The sequence below is a fragment of the Macaca mulatta genome, chromosome 1 (genome assembly GCF_049350105.2).
Source record: "Macaca mulatta isolate MMU2019108-1 chromosome 1, T2T-MMU8v2.0, whole genome shotgun sequence".
Taxonomy (NCBI): Eukaryota; Metazoa; Chordata; class Mammalia; order Primates; family Cercopithecidae; genus Macaca; species Macaca mulatta.
Genome location: NC_133406.1, coordinates 224,081,497 through 224,103,541, shown reverse-complemented (window position 1 = coordinate 224,103,541; position 22,045 = coordinate 224,081,497). Strand labels below are relative to the sequence as shown.

Here is a 22,045-nt window from a genome sequence, read left to right as displayed (position 1 = left end):
CAAGGTCAGGAGATCAAGACCATCCTGGAGAACACGGTGAAACCCCGTTTTTACTAAAAATACAAAAAATTAGCCAGCCGTGGTGGCGGGTGCCTATAGTCCCAGCTACTCAGGAGGCTGAGAAGGAGAATGGTGTGAACCCCGGAGGCAGAGGTTGCAGTGGGCCAAGATCGTGCCACTGCACTCCAGCCTGGGCAACAAAGCCAGACTTTGTCTCCAAAAAAAAAAAAAAAATACAAAAATTAGCTGGGCGTGGTGGTGCTTGCCTGTAATCCCAGCTACTCAGGAGGCTGAGGTAGGAGAATCGCTTGAACCCAGGAGGCGGAGGTTGCACTAAGCCGTGATCGTGCACCACTGCACTCCAGCCTGGGTAACAGAGCAAGACTCTGCCTCAAAAAATAAAATAAAATAAAATAAGGCCATGAGTGAGGGGGAGAGAGGAGATGAGGTGGGAGAAGTGGGGTGGAGTCAGATCTGGTGGGCCCTGTGAGCCATGGAAGGACTTTGAACTTCATTTTAGGTGCGGTAAGAGCTAGTAGAGGGCTTTGGGCGGGGGAGGGGTATGACCTCTACTGTGTGAAATTGAGTGGGGTGAGGGGATGAGCAGCGAAGCAGAGAGACCCTTGGGGAGCCATCTGAGCAGTCCAGGCAGTGGCTTATGTAATACACATCGGAGTCCTGGGGTGGTGCCAGGCACACAGCAGGCGCTGCAGGATGGCAGTCATTGCTGTTACTGTTTTTGTTTATCTGAGGCAGTGTCTTGCTCTTTCACCCAGGCTAGAGTGCAGTGACACAACCGCAGCTCGTTGCAGCCTTAACCTTCCAGGCTCAAGCAATCCTCCTGCCTCAGCCTCTCAAGGAACTGGGACTACAGGAGGTATATGCCACCATGCCAAGCCAGTTTTTTTTGTATTTTTTGGTAGAGATGGAGTCTCACTATGTTGCCAGGGCTGGTCTCAAACTCCTGGGCTCAAGCAGTCCTCCTACCTCAGCCTCCCAAAGTGTTGGGATCACCCAGCTTGCTGTTATTATTTAAGACTCTGGACTGGGCGTGGTGGCTCATGCCTGTAATCCCAGCACTTTGGGAGGCCGAGGCAGGTAGATCACTTGAGGTCAGGAGTTTGAGACCAACCTGGCAAACATGGTGAAATCCTGTCTCTACTAAAAATTAAAAAATTAACTGGGCGTGGTGGCGCATACCTGTAATCCCAGCTACTCAGGAGGCTGAGGCAGGAGAATTGCTTGAGCCCAGGAGGCAGAGGTTGCAGTGAGCCGAGATCATGCCACTGCACTCCAGACTGGGTGACAGAGCGAGACTCCATCTCCAAAACAAAGCAAAACAAAATAAACAAAAAAAAAAACAAAAACCCTTTGGAATCAGGCACACCTAGGTCGCGGCTGTGACTTGAGCTCTTTGTGGCTGGGTGCACTGGAGCCAATTATGTAACTTCGCTGAGACTTCATGCTGTCATCTGTAAAGTGAGTAGAGTGGTGCCGGGAATGTTAAAGCAGGTAAGGGACAGATGTAACATTTTGCACACAGGGACTGGCTCATGGTTGGTTCAATATTTTTGTCATAATTTCCAGTCAGCAGCAGGAGGATAAAGAAGGGGTAAGCGGATAAGAGGTACTGCTATGTTTGAAATGAGTAATCTCTGAGGAGCTTTTTGGCTAGTTCCTGCCGCTAACCCTGGCAAAAGGCAGGTTTGGAGGGTGGTAGTGGGGAGGGAAGGGTACAAAGGGTGTCTCTTCTGTATTTGGTCACCAAATAATGGCTCAGCATCTAGAACAAGGCACAGGGTTCTAGCTTCGGTACTAGAAAGAGCCAATAATACTCATGATAGTAATAATAACAGTAGTAATAACCAACACTTACCGGCTGTTTAACTGCTGGTAGTAATTAAGGTAACACTAGCTAATGTGATAGTGAAACCCTGAATCCTCAGAGGCTTAGCACAATGGAAGTTTATTTCTCATTCATGAAAAGTCCTGCTGGGTGTTTCGCCGGTGGCTTTCTATGTGGTGACCCAGAGACCCAGATCCCTTCTGTCTTGTGGTTCCAGCATCCCCTAGGACCTTGGAATTATTTCCTTCTAGCTGATGGAGCAGGAAGGAGAGAAATAATTTTATGGGCCAAGCCTAACGTGGCACGCTTTCTTTCTGTCTGAATTCTGTGGACCAGAAGTTGACCACGTGGCCGTATCTGACTGGAAAGGAGTCTGGGAAATGGCTTTCAGCCATATTCCTAAGAGAATCGGAAATGCTTTGTGGTGAGCACATTGCAGCTTCTGCCACACCATATCCAGGCATATAGCTTAGCACGGGGTATTTTATTTGATGCTCATGCTAGAGACAGGCACCATTATTATCCCATTTTGCAGATGAGGAAACTGAGGCTCAGGGAAGTGAAGACTCTGGCGCAGGGTCTGTGAGCCAAGATTGGAGTCCAGGTGGCCAGATGCTGAAGCTGTTAGCATCCAGATTTCTAAGGGGAATTCAGTCTTTTTTTTTTTTTTTTTTGGAGAATTGGGTGGAAGTAGTGGACACATACAACATACACAGGGTTCAGATGTGACTTCCTGGGACCCACAGAACCCAGCAGGACTCTGCAGGAGAACTTTGGGGATGGAGCCAAGGGTGGGTGTCACCTGGTGCCAGGGGCTGATATCCTGTCCCCTTCCCCCAACCCTTAGGGCCGTGGTCAGGAGAAGGCACAGAACAATTCAGTTCAGTCCCCCAAGGACATCTGGGGCCCCCTCTGCTGAGCTGGGTGTGCAGGGCTGGACATGCTGGCCCAGGGGTATTTGTATTTGTGGCTTCCCCCTGCTTTGATAGGCAGGTGTGCAGCCTGTAGTGGGGATTTTTGGAGGCTGCCTAGAGGTAGAAGAGTGGGCATCCCTGTGGTTTGTAGTGGCAGCTCTCTGCTGCTGGCCGGTTTAGTTTAGTTTTTTTTTTTTTTTTTTTGACACAGTCTCGCTCTGTCACCCAGGCTAGAGTGCAGTGGTGCAATCTCAGCTCACTGCAACCTCTGCCTCCTGGTTTCAAGTGATTCTTGTGCCTCAGCCTCCCGAGTAGCTGGTACTGCAGGCACCCACCACCATGCCCAGCTAATTTCTGTATTTTTAGTAGAGACGGGGTTTCACCACGTTGGCCAGGCTGGTCTAGAATTCCTGATCTCAAGCGATCTACCTGCCTCGGCCTCCCAAAGTGTTGGGATTACAGGCGTGAGCCACTGCACCCGGACAGTGGCTGGTTTAGTTTTGCCCAAATCTGGCTTGCTTGCCATTGCAACTTGGCAACATTTATCTTTTCTGCCCTGTCTCTTGGTTTTCCATCTGCAGAACAGGTCCCTTAGTTGGGCATGAGCGGTCTAGCCTGGACTGATGAGCATTTGTACAGCACCGTGGCATTCTGGGTCTGACCTCGATACAGTAGTAGAGCCTCAAAGTGCAAATGCCTCGGCCTTGCCCTTCAGTCACTTACTGGGAGGCTGCTGGTCACAGTGGAATGAGCTGTGGGCTCACCACTTCCCTGAAGCATGTCACCTTGAGTAGGTGAGAGCCCAATCTCTCTGAGCCTCAGTTTTCTCATCTGGAAATGGGTCGAAGTAAGGATTTAATGAGATAATGTGAATATGCCCCCTTTAGGGCACAGCATGGAGCAGAAGGCACCCAGAGGCCGAGGGCTGAGGCATAGCAGTGAAGCAGGACGAGCCACAGGCAAAACTTCTCAGACACCAGGTTAAAGAAGGAAGGAGCTTTGTTCAGCTGGGAACTTCAGCAGACTTGTGTCTTAAAAGTGGAGCTCCTCGAATGAGCAATTCCTGTCCTTTTTCAGGGCTTACAACTCTAAGGACAGGAGCCCAGATACATGATGCTAATGACGAAAGGAACAGTGGCCACCATTGGCTAATAGCTCACCACCTGCCAGGTGTGGCAGGTACTATCAGTCTCATTTTTTTGTTGTTTTTGGTAGGACAGAGTCTTGCTATGTTGCCCAGGCTGGTCTCAAACTCCTGGACTCAAGTGATTCTCCCATCTTGGCCTCCCAAAGTGCTGGGATTACAGACCTGAACTACCACGCTTGGTCTAGTCTCATTTTATTTTATTTTATTTTATTTTATTTTATTTTATTTTATTTTATGTTTTTGAGACAGAGTCTTGCCCTGTCACCCTGGCTGGAGTGCTGTGGTACAATCTTGGCTCACTGCCACCTCCTCCTCCCGGGTTCAAGTGATTCCCCTGCCTCAGCCTCCTGACTAGCTGGGATTACATGCACATGCCACCATGCCCCAGCTAATTTTTTTATTTTTATTTATTTATTTATTTTCTTGAGATAGAGTCTTACTCTGTTGCCAGGCTGGAGTGCAGTGGCACGATCTCAGCTCACTGCAACTTCTGCCTCCCAGGTTCAAGCGATTCTCCTGACTCAGCCTCCCAAGTAGCTGGAATTACAGGCATGTGGCACCACGCCCGGCTAATTTTTTGTATTTTTGGTAGAGATGGGGTTGCACCATATTGGTCAGGCTGGTCTCAAACTCCTGACCTCAGCTGATCTGTCTGCCTTGGCCTCCCAAAATGCTGAGATTACAGGCGTGAGCGCCCGCGCTCGACCGGGACTGTGCCTTTTGGATTTTCAAATGAATGAAATGAGTATTTCTTGAGTGTTGACCCTGTGACCCCCCGGCACCGTGTCATGTGCTGGTTATGCACACACGATATTTTCTTTCATCCCCAGACAGCTCCATGAGGTGAGTGCCAATATTATCACATCTTACGTAAGAGGACACTGAGGCTCAGAGAGGCAAAGTCACTGTTGCTGGTGCACCCAGCAAGTAGGGGCTGGTGTGGGTGTGGAGGGGCCAGAAGCTTCTCAATAAGTGCCCGCAGGGCAAGGCTGGGGCATTTGTAGGTCGAGGCTGTGCTACTGTGTCTAGGTCAGACCTAGGAATGCTGCAGGTGTTGCATAAATGCTCATCAGTCCAGGCTGGACCGCTCATGCCTAGCTAAGTGCCTAGCCTGCTCTGGGTGACCTCACAGCCTGCATTCTTTGCCCTACACCTGTTGTGGGAAAGCGTGCTCCCAGCATGCTGTAAATCCTTGCATTCTTAGCTAACCATGTGACCCCAGTTCTGGGCCAGCAAAGATGGTCCTGAAGACTTAGGACTCTGGCCTTTCCTGTCTCATGGCTACTGACCCCATCCCCTGGCTTAGAGGGCTCTAGGACCCAGCAACCTGTGGAGGGTGGAGAGTGTGTGAGGTCCTGACCTCCAGGTACCTCCCCTCCTTTTCAACCCCCATTCCCTCTTGTCTCTCCTCCCTTCCTTTCTCTCCCTTCTTCTCCCCTCTCTTTATCCTTCCTCTTCCTTCGGCTCCCCGCCTCTGCTTCCCTCCTCTCCTGTCCTTTCCCATCCCCTCCCCCCTCAGCCCCCATCCCGCTCCTCCCACCCCGGTGGTCACATGGGGGCGCCGCCGGATTTAAGCTTAATCTGCCTGGTGCTCAGCACAGCAGCCTGGCTGTGGCGCGTGCTGACTGAGCTAGTCTTGGGGTCCTGGGAAAGGGGGCTGGAGGAGTGCTCACAGCCTCCCTCCCATGACCTTGGGGCTGGCGGGGGCACAGGAGGTCGAGCTGACATTAGAGACGGTTATCCAGGTGGGTCCTGGGGGCTGTGCCCACCCTGTCTGGGGCGGGGTAGTGTGGACTTAGCAGGAGTCGTGAGAGGTGTGTGCGTCTTGGGGGTCAAGGGGTGGGAGGGGTGTGGTGCTGGTGGGGCATAAGGGGCCCCCGTTTGCAGTTCCTGGCAAGACGGGGGGCAGAGGTACACACAGGGTGCACCTGCTGTGGCTTCCTCATCCCAGTATCCCAGTGCCCTGCATTGGGAGAAGAGGGTCCCTACTTCCAGATTTTAGGATTCGGAGGACCTCTGGCATAGCCAGATCCTCATCCATCTAGGGTCGGAGCCGGATTGGAGCCCCCAATACTGGACTGCCTCAGTGGGGTTTGGGAGTTGCTCCTGGGGTTTGGTTCGCATCTCTGGCCCTGGGTGGACTTCTTCCAGGGGCGGGGAGCGCACAAGAGGCTCCTCCCACGGGGATTTTTTGGATTCTAATTCCCAGGCTTCACTCCATCTTGCGGGGGCTCCTGGGGACCCGTATCTTGGGCGGTAGGACTTGGCTCTTCCCCCGAGGCCAGGGAGCCCCGGGTCCCAGGTCCCCTGAAGACCCTCTCGCTTTTCCCACAGACACTGGAGAGCAGCGTCCTGTGCCAGGAGAAGGGCTTGGGCACGCGGGACCTGGCCCAGGACGCTCAGACCACCAGCCTGCCTGCCTGCATCAGGGAGATTGTCACCCGCAACCTCTCCCGGCCTGAGAGCCCAGGTGCCACCCCCATCCGCTCCCTTCCACAGACACCACCCACATTTTACCTCTTCGCATGTCCCTTTCCTGAGCAGTCACCATGATGATCATGACTGTAACTCGCTGTGGGGCAGGCACAACCTTATGATGGAAGAACCCATTTTACAGATGAGGAAACGGAGGCTCAGGGATGAATTTGCCCAGACTTATTCCGCATGTGGTGCAACTAGAAGGAAGGGCTGAGCATCCCCTCCGTGCTTGCCTGTAGCCTGCTGCAAAGATGTGAACCCCAAATCCCATATTTCCACCCGGGGAAGGTGTGAGCTGGTTGAACCCAAGATGTAGGGAAAGGGCAGCTCAGCTCAGACCAGGGTTTTGCAGAAGTCTCAGTGGATGGCGCTGTCCATGCATTTCCCATGTGGGCAGGAAGGTGGATGGTCCCTGCTCCTCTCAGCCGGTGGCACACACTGTATCGTTATGTGGCTTGAGGGTCTGGGAAGGGCACAGTCAGTTGCAGCTGGTGTGCTGGCAGCCCTCCATGATGGCGTTTGGGTGTTCTAACCATTGTCTCTGTTCAACTGACAAGCTACAGACGGGCCCCCGCCTTGGGAGCACCAGGGATGCTGGTGCCCTGGAGCCCCAGACAGAGAGAGACTCAGGGGGCCCTCACCCTGACACCTGGGGCGTATGTCCAGTTCTCCTGGGGTAGAAGGGGAACCCACAGGAGGTGGACAACCCCGCTTCTCCCGCTGGCCTTTCTTTCCCTCTTCTCTCTTTCTCCTCCTCCTCACAACCTGACCCACGCTATCCTGAGTCCTAGCCTTTGAAGTTCCTTGAAGCTCTTCCCTTGAGTGCGGCTTTGATGCTTTTCTGGGAGGATCTGGTTACTATTCTACCTTTTTTTTTTTTTGAGACAGAGTCTAGCTGCGTTACCCTGGCTGGAGTGCAGTGGTGCAATCTCGGCTCATTGCAACCTCCGCCTCCCGGGTTCAAGGGATTCCCCTGTCTCAGCCTCCCAATTAGCTGGGACTACAGGCACATACCACCATGCCCAACTAATTTTTGTATTTTCAGTAGAGACAGGACTTCGCCATGTTGGCCAGGCTAGTCTCAAACTCCTGACCTCAGGTGATCCTCCCATCTCGCCTCCCAAAGTGCTAGCATTACAGGCCTGAGTCCGTGCCCGCCCCACTGATTTTACAGATAAGTAAAACAGGCCCCAGAGAAGAATAGTAATTGGAAAAGGAGGGAGGAAGAACTCAGGGGTCTCCTGGGTCCTAGACTGAGCCTCTCTCCTGCACCTCCAAAAGCTGCTGGGCCACACTTTAGCTGGAGCCGTGTTTACTTTATGTCCAGCTTTGTATCCCCTCCTTGCCTTCCTCCCTGTTCTCAGCTCTGTTTGCAGGCCTAATCCTGCAGCCATTCCCACCTGGGCTCATCTCAGGGGCCTGGATGGTTTTCTTGCCCCCCCCCCCATGTGGGGAGGATGTCCCACTGGACCCAGAAGCCAACCATGTACCCACTGTCCCTTACCAGTCCCGCTGCCAGCCACGGAGATGGCATCGCTGCTGTCACTGCAGGAGGAGAACCAGCTGCTGCAGCAGGAGCTGTCCCGCGTGGAGGACCTGCTGGCCCAGAGCCGTGCCGAGCGCGATGAACTTGCCATTAAGTACAACGCGGTCAGCGAGAGGGTGGGTGCCGCCCAGGTGGTGGGCTAGGCCAGAGCTCCCCTGGTTTGAGGGCATGGAGGCATCTAGAACAGGCCTACACATGGGGCAAAAGATGGGCCCTGGTGTCAGGTTGGCCTGAGCTTGGATTGAGGCTCTGCCACCTTGAGTGGCGTTGAACAAATCACTACATTCTTCAAGCCTGTTTTCTGTAGTGGGGATTGTAATGGGACGTGGAGTTGTGTGAATAATAGGAAATAATAGAATAAAGTGCCTGGCATAGGGGCATTTTGTTCCCATCTGTCCCAGGCCTGTTAGGGATGCGGGACACAGAGAACGAGATCCCTAGAGATTCCTGCCCCTTGAGTTTCTGGGCATCTCCCTGTGCTACCGTTGCCACGGGCCTTGGGGATGAGGCGGTGGCTGGATGCTGGCTGGAGGCTGGTGTGGCCACCCGCGGTGTTCTGCAGGACATCTGGGGCAGCCACAAGACCTGCCGCCACTGCCTATTGGAATGGGTTCCAGGCAGGGAAGGAAGGAGAAGCAGGCCTGTCTTCATGTCCAGGCAGGATTCACATCACCTGTGCTGTAGGCTTGTGGGGGTCCCACGGCCTGGGGCGGGAGCTGGGTGTGAGCCGGTGCCAGGGGTGCGGGATGCTCTTGATGCACTGTCTGCTTTGGGCCTCCAGGTGGCCGGGAGGTAACCCTGGGAAGTTGGTGGTGGCTGAAGATTGGTAAGGGAGTTGCAAGTGGGACCGAGTGTATGTGTGCAGATGGGAGGCATGCAGGTGGCAATAGTGTATTAATAGTAGCTACTGTTTATTGAATGCCTACTGTGTGCCAGGCATGTGCTGAGTGTTTCACATTTAATACACCAAGTTCGGGACCATTATGATGCCCATTTAACAAAGGAGAAAACAGAAGCTCAGGGAGGGGAAGCACCATGCTGGGGGCACACAGACAGTTAAGGCTAGACACCAGGTCTTCCAGCTCGCAGCCCTGGGGCTCTGTTTGGTTTCTAGACTAACCCAGTCTAGAACCAAAGTTCTGAAGTTTTGTTTCCTACATACGGGAAGAGACTCTGGACTAAGGATTTCAGGGCACAGCTGGTCCCCGCAAAGTTGGAAGGGACCCAGAGAGGCAGGGGCTGGCCCAGCGTCTCCTGTGTGGTAGTGGCAGAGCTGGGGTTGGCATGGGACCCCTGAGCTGGGCTTGTCCAGGCTGGAGCCCGCACTGGGAGGAGGGTGTGTGTTCCTGTGTGTGACTGTGGGGCGTGTCCGTGTCCTGGGATTTGTCTGGCTGGACAAACCCCCGACGAGTTGGGACTTGTAGAGGAGCCGGGTAGGCGGCCCGCAGTGGCCCCTAGCATCAGGACAGTGGAGAGCTAGTTTTCCCAGGGTCTGCAGCGGGTGTGTAGGGCATGCTGGCCCCAGTCTTGCATTGTCTAGTGGTGATGGGGCCCTGAGCCAGCCCTCCCTTTTCTTTTGGCCCATGCATGGCACAGTGCCACACCCCCAGGGCCTGCCTCTTAAATGCCACCTTCTGAAGCTGGCCCTGCCCCCAGTTGGCAGGGAAAGGAAGAGGTGGGAGGTGACAGGTTCCTCCTCTGCTGGGACACAGCAGCTGGGGCTGGGACTGCAGCACAGGGGGACTGGGTTAGTGTGGAAGGCTCCCTCCTGTGGCTAGGGGGGCCCCAAATGGCACACAGAGGGCGCCCGCTGCTTCAGTTGTCCTCTATCCACCATGGTTTGAATGAGGCCCCACCTGGAGGCAGAGGTGGAATAGGAATGACTATTCCTGGAATAGGAATGACTGCAAAGGCCTTTCCTGGAGGGTGGGTCCCCAGAGAACTTCAGAGCCTGGAGATCACCTTATCACAGATAGGGAAAGTAAGTCCTGGAGAGGGGGCATGATAGGCCCAAGGTCAGTGGTGGTGCTGGGATGAGACCCTTGGTCCAGGGCTCTGCAGTTGGGCAACATTCTTTCCCTGCCACCCCCTTTTCTCCATGGCCACAGGTGGCAAGTGCCTGCCCCTGTGGCCCTCACTGGCAGGGTGGGCTGGGTTGGGGGGCAGTCAGCGAGATTGTTCTGATCTTTCCAACCCTGCAGCACCCCTGGCATGGGGAGTGGAGGGAGGGTCCGGTATCCTGTTGACTGCATGTCCTGCAGGGAAACTGAGGAACTCCCAGAGGCCACCTGCCGGCCAAGAGAGAGGACCTCCGGCCCCCTACGGGGGTCCCTCCTTCTTGCTGTCCCTGAGAAGCAGGTGTAGGCACAGCTGAGAATGGAAAGGAGGGAGTGGCCACGCCTCCCTTGGCTCCAGAGGACAGACCCCTGGGCTCCCTTGTGTCCATAGCAACCTGGAAAGAGTAAATGGAATGGCGGTCCGAGGGCAGCGGTTGCTAGGGGAGACAGTCAACTTCTTTCATCTCTGGCTTAGTGGCAGCCTCCTTCCCTTTTGAATTGCAAGTAAAATTGAAAGGCTGTTTTGTGCGGGGTGAAGGTTATGGAAAGGGGTGAGGTGTGGCCGAGAGGGTCCTGGCTCTGGTTCTGAGCATTGGAGAAAGGGGAGGAGAACCCAGCAACGGCCTGAACCCCTCTGTGTCCCAGAGGCAAACAGTACCTGCTTCACACAGATATGCAGTGTGGACACGACACGGGCCCCACACAGAGACACACAGATGCACAAAACAAGCCACAAACAACATAGTGAGACCCTAAAACTAGTCCACACAAAAGCACTCCAATTCACAGAATGTGCACAGCGTAACCCGCACCCACAGATGGTGAGTGCGGGGCTAGTGTCAGAGTCAGATGGGCTGGGGTGTTGTCCCTGCTGGGTGCCCCCAACCCACTGTGCGCTCTCACACTGCCCTGCTCCTCTCTCACCTCCCTTCTCCCCAACAACTGGGGAAGATCAGGGGCCAGCAGGTGCCTTAAGGGCGCTGAGAGGGTTCCATGGCTGGTAGGGGCAGCCAGAGCCCACAGGGGTCTGAGGATGCAGGGGATGGGAGCTGCCTGGGGGTGGAGGAAGGGCGGCAGCAGCAGAGGCTTTCCTGAGGTGAGGACGAAGGGCGCCTTTTTTTCTTTTTTTAAGACGGAGTCTTGGGCCGGACACTGTGGCTCGTGCCTGTAATCCCAGCACTTTGGCAGGCTGAGGAGGGCAGATCACGAGGTCAGGAGTTCGAGATCAGCCTGGCCAACATAGTGAAACCCCATCTCTACTAAAAATACAAAAAATTAGCCAGGTGTGGTGGCACGCACCTGTAGTCCCAGCTATTTGGAAGCCTGAGGCAGGAGAATTCCTTGAATCTGGGAGGCAGAGGTTGCAGTGAGCCGACATGGCGCCATTGCATTCCAGCCCAGGAGACAGCGCGAGACTGTCTCAGTAAAATAAAATAAAAATAAACAAAGATGGAGTCTTGCTCTGTTGCCCAGGCTGGAGTGCAGTGGTGTGATCTCAGCTCACTGCAACCTCCGCCTCCCAGGTTCAAGCCATTCTCCTGCCTCAGCCTCCTGAGTAACTGGGATTACAGGTGCATGTCACCACGCCCGGCTAATTTTTGTATTTTTAGTAGAGACGGGGTTTCATCATGTTGTCCAGGCTGGTCTCGAACCCCTGACTTCAAGTGATCCACCCACCTTGGCTTCCCAAAGTGCTGGGATTACAGGCGTGAGCCACTGCACCCAGCCAGAAGGTGGCATTAATATACAGGCGCTGTATAGGGCAACATCTGTGCGCATCTTTTACAAATCTTAATGTTGTATATTTGAGGGGTTCATTCGTGTCCACCTGGGGATGTTTGAGGTTGCCTGTATGTGTTATTGTGTGCATATCTTTAAGCTCAGATATGCATAGGTTGATTGACACCTCTGTTTTGAATATATTCCCATGAGCTCATGCCATTAATTCACCTCACAACAAATATTTTACTGAGCGTGAGCCATGCATACCACAGCCACCATTCTAGTACTAAGATACACTGAGGAACAAAAAATCCAGGCTTTCCTGAGCTCACATTGGAGTGGGGGCGTGGTGGGGAGACACAGGCATCAATGTAATAAACAGAAACCACGACGGGGCTAAGTGTTCTGGAGAAGGGGCACATGGTTTACTGAGGCCCCTGAGGTTGATCCCAGGTGCACCTTTGAGCTTTGCCTGCATGGTTTGGGTTTGTGGGCTCACCTGCATGTGTCCATGCATGCCCTATCTGCATGTCTGTGCATGGCTGCATCACCCCCTGCACATGTGCACTGCCCCTGGGCTTGCCCACATGTGCCTGCTCCCTAGGGTGCCAGGCTATCAGCCTACAAGGCATTGTGGGTCTGGGCCCAGCCTGGTGCCCCCTACAGAGGCCTGAGCCTGCCTTCCCAGGAGGCCCGGGACTCTCACCCATGGCCCTTCCCTGCAGCTGGAGCAGACTCTGCGGCTGGAGTCTGGGGAGCTGGAGACGCAGGAGCCCAGGGGGCTGGTACGGCAGAGCGTGGAGTTGCGGAGGCAGCTGCAGGAGGAGCAGGCCTCTTACCGGCGCAAGCTGCAGGCCTACCAGGAGGGCCAGCAGCGGCAGGCCCAGCTTGTACAGCGGCTGCAGGGCAAGGTCAGGGCCACCCACTCCTGCTCCTGCCCTCCCACATGTTCACTTTGCACTACCCCAACCCCTGGGGCTCACCATCAGCTCCCCATCCCCAGATTCTCCAGTACAAGAAGAGGTGCTCGGAGCTGGAGCAGCAGCTGCTGGAGAGATCCGGAGAGCTGGAGCAGCAGCGACTGAGGGTGGGTGCCAGGGTGGGGCAGGGGCAGGCCCTGCCCTCTACCTGCCCAGCCTGATGCTTTAACCTTTCTCTCACCTAGAACACAGAACACAGCCAAGACCTGGAGAGCGCCCTTATTCGGCTGGAGGAGGAGCAGCAGAGGTGAGGGCGCAGCAGGGAGGGCCAGGGCTGGCAGGATGGCCCCCTGGGCGAGTGCCTGCTGATCCCCTGTGCCCCATTCAGGAGTGCCAGTCTGGCCCAGGTGAATGCCATGCTCCGAGAACAGCTTGACCAGGCAGGCTCGGCCAACCAAGCTCTGAGTGAGGACATACGAAAGGTGACCAGCGACTGGGCACGCAGCCGCAAGGAGCTGGAGCAGCGGGAGGCAGCATGGAGGCGTGAGGAGGAGGTGGGCATGGGGGTGCAGGGAGGCCAGCTTGACCCAAGGGGAAGGTGCACTGGAGAGGGAGCACTGTCCAAGGGAGCATGTTAGCAGAAGTAAATAGCCGTCATCACAATAACTGGTCTTTATCAATGCGTAGCATGTACCATGTGCATGGTGTGCATTGACCTTTATTCCTTGTAATAACAGCATGTGGTAGGTGTTATCATTCTCCTGATTTTAAAGAGAGGTTAAGGCCGGTTGCTGTGGCTCACGCCTGTAATCCCAGCACTTTGGGGGGCTGAGGCAGGTGGATCACCTGAGGTCAGGAGTTCGAGACCAGGCTGGCCAACATGGTGAAACCCTGTCTCTACTAAAAATACAAAAAATAGCCGGGCGTGGTGGCACATGCCTGTAATCCTAGCTATTCAGGAGGCTAAGAGATCGTGCCACCGCACTGCATCCTGGGCAACGGAGCAAGACTCTGTCTCAAAATAAATAAAGACAGGTTAAGTAACCTGCCCACAGTCATGCAATTGGCAGCTGAGAGGCAAAGCTAGGTCCCTGGCATTTTTTCCCTTCCTTGCTGCCTCTTGCAGCCAAAAGAGGATTTGAAACCCAGGTCCCTGTGCAGGAGGGAACCATGAGGCTTGGGAGGCTGAGCGTGGCTGCTTGGACACAACTCTGCACACAGGCCCACAGAAAAACCCGCTCCCTTGAACGGTGGTGCCTCCTGGAATGGTCGGAGATGGGGGAAGCTGGGGGAGGGAGTAAACCTGCTGTCACCCCAACCCTTCTCTCGGCATGTCTTCCCTCCAGTCTTTCAACGCCTACTTCAGCAACGAGCACAGTCGCCTGCTCCTCCTCTGGAGGCAGGTAGTGGGGTTCCGGCGGCTGGTCAGCGAGGTGAAGATGTTCACCGAGAGGTGAGGCCTGGCCGGGGACGGGGCAGAGGCTGAGAGCCAGCCCTGCTCTTTACATCCAACTCAACTCAGTTGAATTTCAGTTCAACTCAATGCACCTACTGTGCACAAGGGTGTGTGAGGACACAGAGGCAACCTGTAATAACCATTACCATAGTCATGGCAGTCAGCATTTATTAGATGTTGACTCTGAGCTAGACTCTTTGTATATTTCATTTCAACTAATATTCATAGCTTCCCTGTGAAGTAGGAACTGTGTTCATTCCCATTTTACAGATGAGGACATTGAGGCACAGAGAGGTTGAGTGATCTTCCTGAGGTCACACAATAGTACATAAGTGGCTGAGTCAGAGTTTGAAGTTCCTGATTTTTCTTTTTTTGAGATGGAGTCTCGCTCTGTCACCAGGCTGGAGTGCAGTGGCACGATCTTGGATCACTGCAACCTCTTACCTCCTGGGTTCAAGGAATTCTCCTGCCTTAGCCTCCTGAGTTGCTGGGATAACGGGCATGCCGCCACGCCTGACTAATTTTTTTTTTTTGTCTTTTAGTAGAGACGGGGTTTCACCATGTTGCCCAGGCTGGTCTCGAACTCCTGAGCTCAGGCAATCCGCCAGCCTCAGCCTCCCAAAGTGCTGGGATTATAGGCATGAGCCACTGCATCAGGCCAAAGTTCCTGATTTTAATCCACTAGAATATTCAGCTTTGCTACCAAGGACCTCACAGCCTCTAGTGATGAAGAGACGTAGATCCCCAAAATTCTAGACTAAGGAAGCGAGTGGTCAGTGATATGTACATGGGACAGAGGGAATGTCCTGGAGGCTCAGAAGGATGGGAGGGGTGGGGAGGTCAGAAAAACCGCTTTGTGGAGATGGAATTTGCTCAGAGCCTCAAGGAATGGGTAGGGTTGAAGCAGAGCAGCAGGCACTCCAAGCAGAAGCAAGGCATGAGCAAAGGCAGGGAGGTGCGAGCCCATGGCAGCCAGGGGGGTTGAACGAAGGGCTGGTACAGGGAAAGGAGAGCCTGCCTCAGCGGGGGAGCTTGGGCCTGCCTGATCTTTGAACAGGGGCGTCTGATCGGTGTGAGCAGTCCACTCAACAGTAGTGTCGGGGAGGCTGTGGAGAGAGCCCCAAGGCAGGGGGCCAAGGTGTTTCATTTAGTGCCTTAAAAACCTTTTAGTTAGTAATCTTTTCTTTATCTTTTCTTTTCTTTATGGCTCACTACAGCCTCGGCCTCCTGGTCTCAAGCAATCCTCCTACCTCAGGTCCTGTGCAGTTGGGACCACAGGTGCATGCCACCAGGCTTGCTGATTTTTTTATTTCTTGTAGAGTTGAGGTCTCACTTTGTTGCCCAGGCTGGTCTTGAACTCCTGAGCCCAAGTGATCCTCCTGCCTTGACCTCCCAGAGTGCTGGGATTACACACACCTGGTTTAATAATCTTTTCTTAATACCATCAAATAGCCAGTGTCTGGATTTTCCATATGTCTCATAAATGTCACAGATAGGCCAGGTGCAGTGGCTCATGCCTATAATCTCAGTACTTCTGGAGGCCCAGGCGGGCGGATCACCTGAAGTCAGGAATTCGAGACCAGCCTGGCCAACGTGGTGAAACCCCCGTCTCTACTAAAAATACAAAAATTATCCAGGCGTGATGACACACGCCTGTAATCCCAGCTACTGGGAAGGCTGAGGTACCAGACTCGCTTGAACCCAGGAGGCAGAGGTTTCAGTGAGCCGAGATCACACCACTGCACTCCAGCCTGGGTGACAGAGTGAAACTGTCTCCAAAAAAAAAAAAAAAATTCACAGATAGTCTTGCTTTAGTGTTTTCTTTACAATTTGTTTGAATCCAGATCCATAGACATTCACAAAATGTGAATGGTTGCTTTGTCTTTTTTTTTGTTTTGAGATGGAGTCTCGCTTTGTTGCCCAGGCTGCAGTGCAGTGGCGCCATCTTGGCTCACTACAACCTCTGCCTCCTGGGTTCAGCAATTCTATGGCTGCAGCCTCGTGAGTAGCTGGGATTACAGGCGTGAGCCACCAAGCCCAGCTAACTTTTGTATTTTTAGTAGAGATGGGGGCTTCACCATGTTGGCCAGGCTGGTCTTGACCTCAGGTGATCCACCTACCTTGGTGGCCACAGAAAGAGACTCCATCTCAAAAAAAACAAAAACAAAATTTTTAAGTAGCCTTTTAATATTTTTATATTTTACTTTTGATTAAGTCACATGTTCACAAGGTTCACATTTCAAAAGGGTACACAGTAAAACGGCTCCCTCTCACCTCTGACCCTAGATATTCCCCTTCCCGCCTTGGAGGCAAGCAGCATTATCAGCTTCTTTTTCTTTTTATATATACAATTTTTTTCTTTTTTCTTTTGGCCACCAAGTTACCATGAGATGCATTATCAGTTTCCTTTTTTTTTTTTTTTTTTTTTTTTTTCGAGATGGAGTCTCCCTCTGTCTCCCAGGCTAGAGTGCAGTGACACAGTCTTGGCTCACTGCAACCTCCATCTCCCAGGTTCAAGCAATTTTCCCACCTCTACCTCCCAAGTAGCTAGGATTACAGGCATGAGCCACCACACCCAACTAATTTTTGTATTTTTAGTAGAGGCGGGGTTTTGCCATGTTGGCCAGGCTGGTCTCGAACTCCTGACCTCAGGTGATCCTCCCACCTCGGCCTCCCAAAGTGCTGGGATTATAGGCGTGAGCCACCGCTCCTGGCCTATCAGTTTCTTAAGTGACCTTCCAGGGTTATCTTATATAATCAAATAAAGCAGATCACACACACACACACACACACACACACACACACACACACACACTCTTTTTTATATACGCCTGGTAAAATTTCATGTTCACAGTTCTTGAAGATGCTTTCCTCACCTACCAGTTTTAACTGGGAGGTGGCTCTGTGTCAGACCAGGAGAAACTTTTTCACTGGTTTTCTTTGACCACAGAGTGTTCCACTGAATAGATGTACCATCATGTACTTAGTAACAGTCCCCTTTTGATAGACATTCAGGTTGTCACCAGGATTTTTTACACGAGCAGTGCTGCAGTGAACCTCCTTGTCCACAAGCCATCTCCTCTGTGCTGGGGTCTATCTTTGGATACATTCTTAGAGGAGGAGCTGGTGGGAAGGTCCTATGCATGCATGGTTCTCGGAACTCTCCCCCAGTGCCCTCCCTTGTGGTTGTACTCACCCTCATACCAGCTGTGTAGGGGAGCGCCTGTTACCCCAAAGCCCCTCCCTGTGTATTATGTGACCCTTTTTTTTTTTTTTCCCCAATCTGATAGTGGACAAATGGCATCCCAGTGTAGGGTTTGTTGCTGTATTTTTCTTTTTCTTCCTCTTTTGTTTTTGAGATGGAGTCTCACTATGTTTCTCATGCTGGCCTCAAACTCCTGTGCTCAAGCAGTCCTGCCTTAGCTTCCCACATAGCTGAAACTGCAGGTGCATGCCACCGCACCCAGCCTAATATATTTTTATTTTTATTTTATTTATTTATTTTTTTGAGACGCAGTCTCGCTGTGTTGTCCAGGCTGGAGTGCAGTGGCATGATCTCGGCTTACTGCAGTCTCCATGTCCTGGGTTCAAGCAATTCTGCCTTAGCCTCCCAAGTAGCTGGGATTACAGGCGGGTGCCACCATGCCCCACCAATTTTTGTATTTTTAGTAGAGATGGGGTTTCACTATGTTGGCCAGGCTGGTTCAAACTCCTGACCTCAGGCGATCTGCTCGTCTTGGCCTCCCAAAGAAAGTGCTGGGATTACAGGTGTGAGCCACCATGCCTGGCCCCAGCATAATTTTAATTTGTAGTTGGGAGCGAGCCCCATCCCATCGCCAGCCTATGCTCTCTCCCCAAGGGACCTGCTGCAGCTGGGAGGGGAGCTGGCCCGGACATCACGAGCTGTCCAGGAGGCAGGCCTGGGACTGAGCACGGGCCTGCGGCTGGCAGAGAGCCGGACGGAGGCAGCCCTGGAGAAGCAGGCCCTGCTGCAGGCCCAGCTGGAGGAGCAGCTGCGGGACAAGGTGCTCCGCGAGAAGGACCTGGCCCAGCAGCAGATGCAGAGCGACCTGGACAAGGCTGACCTCAGTGCCAGGTGGGTACCTGGTGGGTGCTGCACAAGGCAGGCGTCCCTGCAGAAGGTAAAACTGGAGGGTTGGGGAGAAGGGAGCATCTGTTCACTAGGCACGGGGCCTTCCTCTGCAAGCTCAGCCAGTCTTCCCAGGCACCCCACTGAGGTTCCGAAGGCACTTGCCCGGTGTATATCATAAACAGCTTAGCCTCTGATGACAGAACTTGTGGCCGGGTGCGGTGGCTCACACCTGTAATCCCAGCACTTTGGGAGGCCAAGGTAGGGGGATTACCTGAGGTCAGGAGCTCAAGACCAGCCTGCCCAACAGGCAAAACCCTGTCTCTACTAAAATACAAAAACTAGCCGGGCATGGTGGCGCGTGCCTATAATCCCAGCTATGAGGGAGGCTGAGGCAGGAGAATCGCTTGAACCCAGAATGTGGAGGTTGCAGTTAGCCAAGATCACATCACTGTATTCCAGCCTGGATGACAGAGGGAAACTCCGTCGCAAAAAAAAAAAAAAAAAGAGCTTGTGCCCCTTACTCCTGCCACCTGGACACGTCCTCAAGTGCTTTCCCATGAGATAAAGCTGGTGGGAACCTCACTCCTGTTTCACAGATAAGTGTGAGGTCTGGAGAGGAGCCGGGACTTGCCTAAGGTCACACAGCCAGGGAGGTGGATGTTAGGGTCCCTGCCTCAGGTTTGGAGAAGCATGGTGGACACAGAGCTACTGGATTTGAGAGGCAGGGGTGGTCCCCTATTCACCTCTGTTGCTCCCCCAACTCCAGAGTGACAGAGCTGGGCCTGGCAGTGGAGCGTCTTCAGAAGCAGAATGTGGAGAAGGATCAGGTCAACAAGGACCTCACCGAGAAGCTTGAGGCCCTGGTGAGCTGTAGCTTCCCCTGAGATGTGGCAGGGTGGGATGGGGTACCGGCCAGATCCATGGACACAGGCTTAGGGCTGGGCTACCTGGGCCACCCCTAGCATCCCACTCACACTCAGGTTCAGCCCTCACAGGTGTGCAGTCTTCGTGGTAAGCACACTCACCTCCTCCATCCCATTTCTTTCCCCCAGCAGCCCTGTAGCATAATCCTTATGACACAGATGGGGAAACTGAGGCCCAAGAGGGGAAATGCTTGTCCAGTCTCAGAGCCAGTAAGCGGGAGAGTGGGGACTTGAACTCCCATCCACGCTCTCCAGGTCCAGATGCTGCCTCGGGCAACCCAGCTGCTCCCCCTCCCCCACCAGTGGGACACTCACTACCCCAGGGTACAGCCTGGTTTGGTCACCCCTCTGTGTGGGGCCTGGCCTGGGTTCTAGGTTCGGCTCTCCTCCAATCGACTGTGTGACCTGGGGCAGGACACAGCTCTTCTTTGGGCCTGGACTGTTCAGCGAGGGCCTCGGGCCTGCTGTGAGGTCTACCAGGTGGCTGGCCTATGGACATGGCTTCAGAGGCCACCTGGTCAGTGGTGGGCCAGGGAGGGAGGGGAAAGGGAGGTTTGAGATAAGACAGAACCTGGACCACCTTTGTCTCCCTAACTGCACTCCAGGAATCCCTGCGGCTACAGGAGCAGGCGGCCCTGGAGACAGAGGACGGAGAGGGGCTACAGCAGACCCTAAGGGACCTGGCACAGGTGTGAGCCCAGAGAGGTGGGAAGACAGGGCCCTGCCAGGCGGTCCCGGGCTCCCCCACCACGCCTTTTGGTGGCCTGGGACTGAACTGCAAATGGGTGGGGGCCTAGGGCCCAGGCTGTAGCTGCTCAGCACCCCTGCTAACTCACCCGGCCCCTGCCCTGGGCAGCCCCCAGTCTCAGAGGGGAGGCACGGCCCTTCCGGAGCCCACCTGACACCAAATGATGTCTTCGCAATAAATCGGAGGCCTCAGCTGCGAGCTGAGAACTGAACTAGTGGAGGAGGTGAAATCAGGAAGGCTTCTTGTAGGAGGGATCGTTTGGGATGAGGCGGCCCCCAGCCTAGTCTGGGCCTCTTTGTCCAGCTAACCCCGCGGTTCCTAACTCTGGCCTCCTTCTGCCTTCCTCCCCTACCCTCAGGCCGTCCTGTCGGACTCTGAGAGCGGTGTCCAGCTGAGTGGCTCCGAGCGCACGGCAGATGCGTCCGATGGCAGCCTGCGGGGGCTCTCGGGCCAGCGGACCCCGTCCCCACCACGGCGCTCCTCACCGGGCCGAGGCCGTTCGCCCCGCCGAGGCCCCTCCCCGGCCTGCTCAGACTCCTCCACGCTCGCCCTGATCCACTCCGCCCTGCACAAGCGCCAGCTGCAGGTCCAGGTAGGAAGGGGTTTGAGTGTTCTGGGCGCCACCAGAGGCCCCGGGGGAGGTGCTCACGCCCTCTGGGTTGGGGGTGGGGGCAGGGGCGGGGGCGGGTCCGGGTCCGGAGCCAGGGTCCGGAACAGGAGTCTGAGCGCCCTGTGGTGCAGCCAGAGCCCTTAGAAATAGTGTCTGAGGGGGTCAGGACCCCCAGGGAGGTGGCCGAGAGCTCTGCGGTGAAATGGAGCCCAGAAGAAGGGGTGCTTGGGCAGCTGGTGGAGGGAGAGGAATGCGGCAGTGTTAGGGTCTTGGTAGAGAGGGAGACAGGTCCCTGGTCATACAGAGCCAGGACCCTGGGAAAAGGTCTAGCAAGGGGAATCTGAGCCTAGGATGAGAGGAACTTGGCAACTAGGGGCAGAGTCAGGGTAGGGAGGAGTCTGAGGGTGGAACCAGGATGCAAAGGGGAGGGGCCTGGGAGCCCTGGGGGGGTGCCGGTCAGATCCCAGGAGACTAGTGTTCCTGGGGGTTTGTGTGGCATGGGGGGAGGGGAGACTTTGATAGGAGTTGTCCGGGACCCCAGGGAGGTGAGGGCTCAGAGGGTGGTGAGGGCACATAGTAGGGGAATGGAAGCCTGGATCTCAGGCCTAGGCCCCTATCCTGTCCCAGGTCAGGTCCAGACCCTGGACCCCGCCTAGCGTAGGCTGGTGTGTATCCCTAGAACCAGTAGAGAGTAGGTGGGCTCTGGAGGCCTCCCAGGACCCCTCTAGACTCTGTGATCCCCACGCCCCAGGACATGCGTGGGCGCTATGAGGCAAGCCAGGACCTGCTGGGCACCCTGCGGAAGCAGCTTAGCGACAGCGAGAGTGAACGGCGGGCCCTAGAGGAACAGCTGCAGCGCCTGCGGGACAAGACCGATGGCGCCATGCAGGCCCAGGAGGACGCCCAGCGCGAGGTGCAGCGGCTGCGGAGTGCCAACGAGCTCCTGAGCAGGTGCCGGGGAGGTCTGAGCTGGGGGCTGCTGAAGAATAAATAAACATCTAGGCATAACACTAGTCGAGCCTTATGCGCTAATATTGTCGCCAGTAGCTACATGTGCCTATTAATATTTATTTATTTGTTTATTTATTTATTTTTGAGACGGAGTCTCGCTCTGTCGCCCAGGCTGGAGTGCAGTGGCGCGATCTTGGCTCACTGCAAGCTCCGTCTCCTGGGTTCATGCCATTCTCCTGCTTCAGCCTCCTGAGTAGCTGGGACTACAGGTGCCCGCTGCCACGCCAGGCTGTTTTTTTTTTGAGACGGAGTTTCACTGTGTGGCCTAGGCTGGAGTGCAGTGGCGCGATCTTGGCTCACTGCATCCTCCGCAGCCGAGGTTTGAGCAGTTCTCACCTCAGACTCCCGAGTAGCTGGGATTACAGGTGCCCACTACCACGCCCGGCTGATTTTTTTTGTATTTTTAGTAGAGATGGGGTTTCACCATCTTGGCCAGGCTGATCTTGAACTCCTGACCTGGTGATCCACCCACCTCGGTTTCCCAAAGTGCTGGAATTACAGGCATGAGCCACCGCACCTGGCCAACATTTATTTTTATTTATTTATTTTTTATTTTTTGAGATGGAGTCTCACT

General features: G+C 54.4%; 1 protein-coding gene across 12 annotated transcripts in view; it reads left to right on the top strand.

Moving 5' to 3' along the window:
• The window catches only part of CROCC (ciliary rootlet coiled-coil, rootletin), a 78,331-nt gene that overhangs the window by 21,292 nt on the left and 34,994 nt on the right, over window positions 1–22,045 (top strand). For 5 of the 12 annotated variants that reach the window (XM_077972533.1, XM_077972578.1, XM_077972572.1 and 2 more), the window contains 11 exons: window positions 7,893–8,047; window positions 12,436–12,621; window positions 12,714–12,797; window positions 12,876–12,937; window positions 13,019–13,184; window positions 13,977–14,083; window positions 17,946–18,182; window positions 18,946–19,042; window positions 19,708–19,791; window positions 20,209–20,442; window positions 21,212–21,411. In XM_077972533.1, coding sequence (XP_077828659.1) covers window positions 7,893–8,047; window positions 12,436–12,621; window positions 12,714–12,797; window positions 12,876–12,937; window positions 13,019–13,184; window positions 13,977–14,083; window positions 17,946–18,182; window positions 18,946–19,042; window positions 19,708–19,791; window positions 20,209–20,442; window positions 21,212–21,411 — 1,612 coding nt within the window. Of the gene's footprint in view, window positions 1–4,124; window positions 5,653–6,241; window positions 8,048–12,435; window positions 12,622–12,713; window positions 12,798–12,875; window positions 12,938–13,018; window positions 13,185–13,976; window positions 14,084–17,945; window positions 18,183–18,945; window positions 19,043–19,477; window positions 19,620–19,707; window positions 19,792–20,208; window positions 20,443–21,211; window positions 21,412–22,045 lie in introns of those variants that run through there. The other 7 variants (XM_077972563.1, XM_077972550.1, XM_077972565.1 and 4 more) reach the window with 5 other exon arrangements.